The 10812-nt window shown below is 43.9% G+C and overlaps 1 protein-coding gene across 3 annotated transcripts; it reads right to left on the reverse strand.

Moving 5' to 3' along the window:
• Positions 1-6515: 6515 nt before the first annotated feature.
• ARL4A (ARF like GTPase 4A) lies at positions 6516-10147 on the reverse strand. Of its 3 annotated transcripts, none has more exons than XM_080340336.1 (2): positions 9779-10147; positions 6516-9171 (listed from the first exon to the last, which is right to left on the reverse strand). In XM_080340336.1, exon 2 carries the CDS (start codon positions 9085-9087, stop codon positions 8485-8487), a length of 603 nt encoding a protein of 200 aa, XP_080196462.1. In that variant the 5' UTR covers positions 9088-9171; positions 9779-10147; the 3' UTR covers positions 6516-8484. The 3 variants fall into 3 exon arrangements, with proteins under 3 accessions (XP_080196462.1, XP_080196461.1, XP_080196460.1); XM_080340335.1 differs by having other exon boundaries at positions 9650-9781; XM_080340334.1 differs by lacking the exon at positions 9779-10147 and adding an exon at positions 9439-9596 and having other exon boundaries at positions 6517-9171.
• Positions 10148-10812: the final 665 nt, after the last annotated feature.

Here is a 10812-nt window from a genome sequence, read left to right on the forward strand (position 1 = left end):
CAAACAGCCAGATTCTACATCCCCTGTGCAGAGGCTAAAATGAATCCATAAAGAAAAAGCCAGAAGTTATTTAGGTAGATGATTTTGTGTAGGTCTGATTTGCAAAAACTAATGATTACAACTTTTAACTTAAGACAAAATTTTCAAAGATTTTCATTTGGAACTGAGTTCATGTCATTTCAATAAACAAAGTTAACTTTGAGAGGGAAGAGGCAGCAAAACATAAGCAGCTTATTTTTCTTTCACTTGCACTCACCTCTAATATATGTTTTTATGTAATGTGGTAAAAGGCAAAATTAATATTCTATGCCAAGTTTCAGACAAGTGTGAAGTTTCAAGGCTTATTAGGTTATTAAGCCTCTGAAATAAAGACATTTATAAAAGAAGTGCTGACACAGCCTGAACTCTGAGCAGTGGTAATGTCACAACAGCATGGTTCCTATGCAGTGTGAATAGCCCAGATTACCTTACCCTAACAAAACATTTAAAACAGAGGAAGTTATTTCAGAGAATAATATTTCTAGTGCTGTCATGTCTGCAGTCAAATTTGGGTTAAAATTATGGGAAAACAGGAATCTCTTTATATATTCTCGAGTTACACCCACAGAACAGGATCCCAGAGAAACTCTTGCAAACAGGGTTTGCAAGAATACAACAGAAGTGTGTGTAGGTAGGTGCGTGTGCCTAGGTGGATTATGTATGTATGTAATCAACATGTAAAGCTCTATAACGCTGAGAATAATAAATTGTTGTGAATGTGTAAGGGTGGAAAGTGCATTTTACATGGATTATCTGCCCTAGTTCCTGTTCTTATTTTTGGAAAGCAATCAGCTCTTCGTGAGAACTCAGCACCACGCTGAGCCACCCTGGGGCTTTTCATGGCCCAGCCCTTCACTTTGCATTATCATCTGTTAGCAGCCACATCCTGTGCAGACTGATTCATTGCAGCCAAGAAAGGCAGAGAGAACGGGAGACCCTCTGAATCCTGAGGTCTGAAATCAGTCTAAGATACTTCTCTCACTGTACTATATAAAATAAAGCTATTTTTTCAAAGGAATTTCCAGCCATTTTTGCTACTGACTGTTCCAAATAAAAGCTTATTTTAAGACAATTTGTTATTTAACTCAAGATCTTTGAAAATCACCTTTACTTGAAAACTTCCATATGCCTGATTTGAAAGAGCTTATATTCATCCCAATTTAATTCAAGCATAAAACTGAACAATTTAACTACTTTTGCTTACTAGCTATGGTCAAATACAAACAAAATCGGTACAGACGATCCAGTTTATAAATATTTATTCACTGAAGAGTACACAATACCTTATTTTCAGCTATGGTAATATTTTTTGTTCTGTAAAGCTGAAGCTCATGGTGTTGGAGATAATACAGAATGTTGAACTTGTGTTTTTAAACTCCTTTGAAATGGTATGATTTCCTAATGCCTGGCTATTGAACACAAATATGTTACAAGGCAATTGAAAAATCCAAATTATAGTTACAATCTTTCTATTTCTTTCCATTACACTGTACTTCTGTAATATCTTAAGATCTCACAGCACATTTAAGCATGATTTTAAATGTAGGAGCAACTATAAGATTCTTGCTTTACATACAGACGGAGATAATTCTGGGATAAAATGACCAGAGCTCAGTGGCTGGGCTGGATTAGTTTATAACTTCCAGCTTTCAACTTTAAATCCAATACTTTAGAACGAAATTACATAGTTTGATATATTTGTTTAGAGTTTCAGTCCACGGCTGAGTCTTTGCATAGAATTTTTTCAAGCAGACCCTTATCGTAATTACAGCAATAGCAGGACATACGCAGATATTGTGTAAGAGCAAGTTATATGACAGGCTGGCAGAAATACAGTTTGCTGGTGCCAGTGCTACTATAGGACAAAGTGAGGGATGCATATTGATGTGGCAATAGGAGATCTGTCAAAAAGCATCAGTGTGGGCTCAGTTCATGAATCCCATTTATCTCCAGCATAACATGACTGATTACAGATGAATTACAGTGACTTTAAACCTAAAAGTCAATTTTCTAAGCTAATTAAAATCAGGGAGGCTAGCACAAATCAGCTCCTATATGAAATACAGTAAAATCAAGAAAAATGGAATATATACCTCTGATTCAAATAGAAATTCCATAGCTGGAAATAGTGATACAAATAATCTGTAGATTGTAATTTTACTGTAGCACAACAGGAACCAAATGGGAATAAACTGTTTGCAGAGACATTATTAATCACAAAGAATCAAAATATTTATTTGAGAAACCAGACTGAGCCAAAGAAGCACCTCAGATGGACAGCTAAAAAGTACATCATGGATATGTAAAATCAGTATTATCATTTAAAACTGTGCAGACCTGCACTCATGGTCTGCAAATGGTTGAAGGCATCTTAGAGACCATTACAAAACTGGTGTCAAAAAAAAAGAGTAGCTGTCCATGCCTACAACTGCATACAATAATTTAGAAGACCAGTGGAGTTCAGCTAGTGTTAGAAACAAGAAGATATTTTTAGAAAATTTACCTTGTTTAGATAATTTGTTGATGTTAAGCCAGCTTTACAAAAAGACTGTTTTTAGCTACCCAAGTCACTGCAGCAAAGCTGAACACCCTTTCCTGACCCTCTTCATTCACAAACTTATCCTTGTCACACTCAACTCAACGTTCCTGTAACAAAAGCCTGTTAAAGCTTACAGGGCAAATGACATTGAAATGGGAAAGGGATAAAAATGTCATGCTCTGAAGGAAAATAATATTATTCTTATTTATCATTCATAAAGTGTTAACGGAAGATAAGCTGTTACAGGGTTGGTGGTATCTCTGGACTCCATGTGGTGTCTGAAGTATCAGGCTTCACACCTTTACCTCACCTGACCTAAATTCTACAATTCTGCTATTTTTAGAAAAGACCTTGAAATACAGCAGCTTGTGAGCCAGCCAGGAGCCCTCGGCACGTTTAACAAGGCTCAACACCCCTGCTAACCTTCTCCTTTGTCAGTGGACTGGGAGATTAATGTGGTGATTAGGTGGCTTTCTTAAATGAGGTATTGTTTCATTTCAGCAATAGGGAAACTACAGTGCATAAAACGATAAAGATTTTAAACTTATTAAGCAGCCTAAAAGCATATCTGTTTCCCTTAGGGCTCAATGTGTCTTGAAAAGCTAGGAAAACCCAACAGTTCCAAATCCTCTCTCCCTCCACACACCCCACAGCCAACAACTGTACTCAACCTTCTCCTTTCTAACTATTCTGTCATCTTTAGCTCTTAATTCTGGTGGAGCAGCTGTGTAAATATAGCTGAAACTAAGAAACCATAATCTTCACAGCTCAGGGATTATCATCTTTTACCTTCCTGAGCTGTTTGCAAGCATTTAGTCTAGAGGCACTGTCTGGCCTCCCTACCTAGTTTTTCCCTTTAGATTTTGGGTTTGCCTTTGAATAAAATCCTTATTTGAGCACTCCCTGGCTGTGCCATTCATCAGGCCCAGCAGCAAGCAGGCAGCATCACCCCGGCCACCATATGGGTGGCCTCAGATCCCTCACAGACAGTCCCAATAAAACAGGACACTGACAGGGAGGAAACTCAAGTCCTTCATTCGCTGCTTGGGATTTTTTTCAGCTAGGTCTTTGAAACTGCATTTTTGCTTCTTTAAGAAGGGTAAGCTACCAGCTATGTATCAACCCTTTATTTTCTTCTCAGATAGGTAGGACGGCTGTGGGAGCCCATGTGACAACCCCAGGCGTCACCCTGCTGCGCAGTCAGGCTGCATGTTTCTCTTCAGTTTAAACACACACGCAAGAGTTTATCCACAGAGCTCTGCAGTCTTGTACTGCTCCTAAAAATAACCACAGCCTGCAGAGCAGCGTGAGAGGGGCAGGCCTTCACATACCTATGTCAGTCAGGATTAAAAAGTAAATAAATAAATAAAATGCTTTCCTCACACACCCCCCCCCCACCTCCAGACTAAGCAAACAGGAGAGAATGCCCACTCACAGCTCCCTTGCACAGCCCTTCCAGCAGCAGCAAGAGTTGTTTTGGCTCAGGGACTCGAGGCTATTAGCTGTCAGAGGGGGGCTGTAAGCTGTGACCCTCTCAAAAGATGAATCACCCACCAGTAAAGCAAAAACACTGATCTAGAAAACACAAATTCATGCCTAGATTTCTCTCTCAAAAGAAGATAAAGGAAGATAACATTATGAGCACACATTTGCCAGCCTTTATGCATTGCGATCTGCACAGCTGAATCAATACTTTATGTTAGGGCTGGTGCCCTGTGTATAGGGTATGCAGATTGCGTACTTTTTCCATGCTCTGCCTTACCACGTCCTTCTTTCTGGTATCAATGCAGTATCTAAATCCTCCCCCCAATGCCCAGAATGACACTCTCAACAAAAAGTTTCAGCCAGACACTAATTAATATTCTGGTTTTTGTAAACAAAAGATCCGAGATACAGATAACTCCCCCTCTCCAAGGCGGCAGACCTGCGGTCACGCAGACCTGCTGGGGTCCAGAAGGGCCACCCAACGAGACCACTCCCAGCTCCTGCCTGCTCAGTGACCACTGCGTCCCAGGTAATGAACTCTCGCTGGACCAAAGCGCTGTGTAAGGTGGGACAGAAGCACCTCTCTGCATCAGGCTGGGAACCCTGGACTGGCTGTGGGTACTGCTTTCCACAGAAAGGATCAATCATGTCTCAATAAATCATAAAAAGCTGAAGACAGAAAGGTTTCACCTATCACCTGGCTGAACAACTATTTTTTTTTTCCTAAGTGTAAACACACATTTGGTGCAACACAACTTAAGATCAATGTCAGGAACTTGAAGGAGTCTCACCGTCCTACAGTACTTTTGCTATCTGAAATAGTCATAAGCTAACACACAGCTAGAAAACAGAGACCAGATGCTGAAGGCTGGTTAACTTTAAACAATTGCATGTGCGTAAACAGCTGAAGCAATGCCACGCCAACTTTTGTAAGCTCAGACAACAGTGATAAGGTTACAAGACCTTGTGGTTCTTTCCTTTTTAACAGCACTGCGCTGATTTAAACACAATTCCATAGCTTCTTAAAGTAGCAGCACTTTAAAATATTTAATATGCCTACTGCCTTGAAGAACCAAGTACCATTTGTAGCCCATTTCAGCAAAAATTATTTTAAAATTTAAATTGTGTAACTCCAGCACTCTAACAAAATTACACCTGCTTAAAGATTTTCTTACAAGTACTGGTATTTATGCCAGAACTGCCAATTCATTGCCTAGAAGAGAGTGATCCTAGGCTGACAGGACTATGCTAAGATCCCAAATGCTCTATTGCAATCATCACCATTTTGTTCATAGTTGAAGACTTCAGCATAGTAATACAAAACACAGTTTGGGAGGTACAGCAACATTTGTATATTTTACTCAGAATAGTTACTGTAATATCCCAGCAAAACAGTTCTACTACATATTAAGGTATAGCTTGAACCTAAAACTCATCCCCCACGCAGTTTTCGACTTCTAAATCAATATTAAGTATCGCATGATAGTAACCATGACATTTTAGAAACACTACTGTCCACCTTCTCTCATTTCTTCTTCCAGAGTGACAGAGTACAGGTCAGTCATGTGTTTGTATTTAAAATCATTCACTGAAGTTTTTATACCTAGAATAGTTTAGGGAGACTGTCACCAGATAAACACTAGCATGTTTAATATGCAAAAGAAAATAGGACTGATTTTTTCCAGCAGGATGCATTTCCAGCTATTCCCAAACAAAGCCTGATGAATACCCGAAAAGAAACAATTACTACTCAGTATTGTAGTGTGTTTAGTGGGTACAAAGAGCCAGCCCCTCATCTCATCTTCCTCAGCCTAATAGTGCTGTGCACCTGCTAGGAAGGAAAATGTTATCAAGATTGTACCAATTACAGCCCAAATGAATAGGGCTCAGCATCACTAAGATAGCTCTTTCTCAAGACTGACTGCTAGTAAGCTGCGTTTTGATGTGCCACCGGTTACATAAACAGAAATGAAAATACCAGGGTTTTGAGAGCTAGGTTTGAATATACTTGCTCAAATTTCGCAGTTTTGAGTTTCAGCCTTCTAAATGAGTTATGTCTTACATTCAGGTCCTGAAACCAATCAGAAGCTTCTGTATCTCTTGCCGCATTCTACTCACTGCCATAAAAATCCAAGGAAATTCACCAAAAGCTTAAATACACGTGAATCCCTCATACAGCTTCAGATGACAGATTCTGAAGATACTAAATTAAGTATCACCTGTGAGCACATGTGACAAATGCTCAACATTGCCTATTAAACATTGCATGTAACACAAAATAGGTTCAGCTACATAAGATTTTTCAAATTATGCAGGAACCATCAGTTCAGAAAAGTCACTGCAGTTAATAGCTCTTCTGTGAATATACAGACATGCCACCAATTTAAAGTTTTTAATGAGACACGTACAATAACACCATGACATTTATAAGCCTTACCACATCCATAAGACATTGATTTTCAACAGAAAGAGTTCTACTGTTATTAGTCAATACGTGCACAGAGGTTGATGAGAACGTACCACTGCAGCACAAGAAGTCAGACACTTTCTCTCTGCAGGATTATTTTGAATTGTTTATTGAGGTTTAAGAAGTCATCCACATTTCTATAAATATAGACATTACTTGAGTAAGTGACTTACAATGTCACCAGTGCAGGTACATATATAACCAACATACAAAAGCTCCACTGGAAGCTACTTCAGTTTATTCAAAAAGGACCAAGATGTCATAAAAAAAAAAAAAACAGCTGTCACTTTCAGTTATTGAAGACACTAAAGTGCATTTTTGGTTACCTCCTGGACAAACAGCTGCTGATTAAAAAGTTTGATTTTTTTTTTTAAACATATCTAAGTACATTGATTGACATTCAGGTTTGTAGCTGTCATCCTCCTGGTACACACCAGCAGGTAAGAAAAATGTATTACTTTGCTGGTTGAATAAGAGGAGGAAATAGTTTTTGCTTTTTTTTTTTTTTTTACTACTTTTTTGTTTGTTTTTTATCTGGTATTTCCAAAAAAAGTCTAAAGAGAATCTAACATTCTGATGATTTTTTACAGCACCACTAAAGTTAGTCTTAAAAATCCAGGCTCTGTCTTAGCCCTTTTAATTGCTAGCCAAGTATCTAAAGAGTCACTTGAAGTTCTGTACCAGTAAGAAAAACTACCCTCCCTTTTCCATCAAGCACTATCCTGCCCAGTTAACACTGTTTGCACACTCTGTAAACAAGAACAGCTTAAAGCATAATTAAAGCAGAACACAGGCCCATCTTGAAAATCTTCTTCCCTCACTCTCCCCTCCCACCCCCCAGTAGTGTCAAATGTTCGAGTGTATAAAGCATTATTACATTCCGAACCACAAAATACTTTAAGAGTCACAATAAAAAAAGCATACGTTGAAAGTGACATAGCAATACCACTTTAATAAAACGGGGGAGATACAAGATGTGCTCTGCTAATTTTAACTCCATCTTTACTTCATTATAATTTAGTCTATTGCCAGAAAAGTCACCAACAGAGCAAAGAATGCTGCACCGGTTAGAACCACAACAGCCAGAATTGTTCTTTATAGCTCCCTTACTGCAATTAATTTAACTTGATAGTAGGAGGAGGACATAATATTCATAGTTCAAAAATAAATTACTAATTTTGAGTAATAGTTTAAACCTGATTAGCACTGTATAACGACGGTTACTTCTAAAAAATAAAACTCTTACATACCAAAAACATGCTATATGTTGGGAAACCACTAACTATTCCATGCTCCAGCGTGTTGTTTACATTTTTTACTTGTCAAATAGTCTTTCTTTTATCGGTTGAAAAATCCACAGCACTTGAAATTTCAAGTATTTGAACTGAACATGACTTGATTTCAAAAAGTGCCAAATTAAATACAAAACTACACACGTAGTCAAGCTTTCATCAAAATCCCCAAACAAAATAAAATAACAGCCTCTTGAAATAATGGGCTACTAGCTTCAGACGTTTTTAAAGCTGTAAAATTTTCACCTAAACACTCTACTTATGAGCATTAGAAGTTGAAAAACATGGAACATCTTCAATGCAAATTGCTTGCAGAGGGCACCCTCCAACACATGAATACAACACTAATCAGAAAACCCTCGTTTTATTTGGCTATTTAGACATCCCTGTCACATATACCCACCCATCCATTTCCTGACAGTATTACATCATCTATTAGGGCTCCTGAAATAACGCAGAGCTAAACTCAGAAGAAACTAGTAAAAAAAAAAAAAAAAGAAGTTCCATAACTACACAGCCTTCCACAAGGCAAGGTTGTGTAACTGATTGTTTAATGTAACTAAGCTTAACGGCATCCAAACAAGCAGGCCTGGGTTTGGAAGCTATCTTATGTCAAATTTTGACCATGTAACTACTGTAAAATAGAAAGGTCAAAATAGAACTCATCTCTTCTTTTTCTGCTGCCTCAACATTTTCCTTCGCTTAATTATCATATCATGTAGTTTCTCCAGTCCCTCTTTGAGTCCATCTCCAATGATTGCACAGGTAGGTTGCAAATGCCAGGGAGTGGAAGAACTCAGCTCACTCATTGCTAACATCTTCTCAATTTCAGAAAGGGAGAGAGAGTTCCTCAAGTCCTGCTTGTTAGCAATGATAAGGACAGGCACTCCTTGATTTTCAGATATCCTAGTAATCTTATGAAGTTCTGTTTTGGCCTCCTCCATTCTCTCAACATCGACAGAGTCCACCACAAACACAATACCATCGGTGCACCTCGTGTACGACTTCCACAGCGGCCTCAGCTTCTCCTGGCCGCCTACATCCCAGAAGTGGAAAGTGACCGTTTTAGAGTTGCCCAGCGTCACTTTGATCTTCTCCGTATTAAATCCTTTAGTGGGGACGGTGTTGACAAACTCATTGAACTGCAGTCTGTACAGCACGGTCGTCTTCCCCGCGCAGTCCAGTCCCAAGATGACAATGTGGAAACTCTGGAAGGAAGGCAGGCTGGAGAGGATCGGCGTCTGGTCCGAGAGTCCATTCCCCATTGCCAGAGGGGAAGGTGACAGCAGGTTGCCACGAGCAGGGGCCGGCTCCCACGTCTACGTTCGCCGCCGCACTACCCTCGGATCCTACCAACGACACAAGCGGCGTTAACCCACGACTGACCGCCCTTCGCCTCGCCCGGGCTTTCGCGGCAGCAACGCGCCGGCCAGCGCCGCCGCCCCAACTGTGGAGGCGGCCGCGGGCAGCACGACGCGGAACGCCTCACGCCTCCCGCCCGGCCCGGCAGGCTCTGCCGCCCCACGACGCGGCGGCCGCTACCGACACTGCAGCTCGCCCGGTACCTGCGCCCCTCACCACACCGCCACCGCGGCCGACCACCGCCCTTCGCCTACCGCTTGTCCCCACCGGTGGGCACGTCCCTCAGCGCGGGGAGACGAGAGCAACCCGCGACCCCATTCCACCGCTGCTACCGCCGCCGCGGCTCCTCCGCATCTGGCGAGCGGGCGCCTCCCAGCCCGCGCCTAGCCCCGCGCGCCCCGCCCCGCGACCCCCATTGGCCCCGCCGCGCGGCGGGGGCGGGGAGGATGGCGCGCTCTGCCTCACCTATTGGCCGGCGGCACCGGCCACTCATCGGAGAATTCGATTTTTACCGTCCTCAGCCGTGAGTGCGGCTGTGGAAGGGGCTGCGGTTTGCGCAATGGCGGGGATCACTGCTCTGCGCCCACGCCCTACCTGAGCTGCTCCCTGCTCCACCCGCCACGGGGCGGAGCCACTGCCTCACACGGCCCCTTCACAGCAAAGCTGCCGCGCCCGCTGCCCACGGCGCGCGAGCCCGTGCGCCAACGGGCGGACGGCACCGCAGGCAGCGCCCCAGGCCTCAACGCCCCACCCGCCACCAGAGGCGCCTGCTCTCCCTGTGTGTGGCTGCTGTCACTCTGGCCACGCCCCCTAGCGGCCTGGCAGACGGCTCGGCGGCGGCTCCCAGGGCACCTGCGCCACTGCCGGGGGCGCGCAGACCGCGGGAGGACCGTGGACAACGGGAACGCGTCCCCGTGCGGGGCGGAGGCGGCTCCGGTCTCCCGGCCGCTGTCTCTCTCCTCCTGTACTACCAGCCGCTCCCGTGGGCGCCGCGCGCCCTCCCGTCGCCTAGCAACGGGCTTCAAAGCGGCGGCTCGCGGGCTGCTTTCCTCCAGCGCCCGCCCTGTTCACGTGACGCGCCGCGGCCTGCGCTGGCGGGGCCGCCCCGGCGGTTCGCTCCGCGAGTTCGCGGCGCTGAGGAGACACGGGCGGGGGCTGGGGGCTCCTCTGCCGCCCCCGGAGCGGCTCTGGGGAGGCGCGGGTGAAGAGCGGTGCCCAGGGAGGCTGCGGTGCTGCAGTACGGCCGGAGCCTTAATAAGTTGCCGTGCAGCTCCTGAGCTGTTGGCGTGACGCAGCAAGTATTCCGGGCCTTAGGCCGCCGTCGTGCCTCAGCTGTGGTAAAACTCTTACCCTGCCCTGCCCCGCCCACGCTGCCCGGCACCTCCAGACACTAACGGGGGAAGTAAGAGGAGAGGCGAGTGCTGTGAACGGGGTTTCTTGCCGATGTTGCATAAATCAGAGTGAGTGGTCTGAGGCCCGGCTGTATGTTAGTGCTTGGACTCTTGTCCCCATGCAACAGGAGACGAACCGTCCAGGAGCATGATCTGGGCGGATGAAATCGGCCTGTAGGCATAGAGAGGTGGCAGCAGTGCTCAAGTCTAAATGAACGTAAATGTCACCTAGTTTAG

The sequence above is a fragment of the Nesoenas mayeri genome, assembly GCF_963082525.1.
Source record: "Nesoenas mayeri genome assembly, chromosome: 2".
In the NCBI taxonomy this organism is placed as follows: Eukaryota; Metazoa; Chordata; class Aves; order Columbiformes; family Columbidae; genus Nesoenas; species Nesoenas mayeri.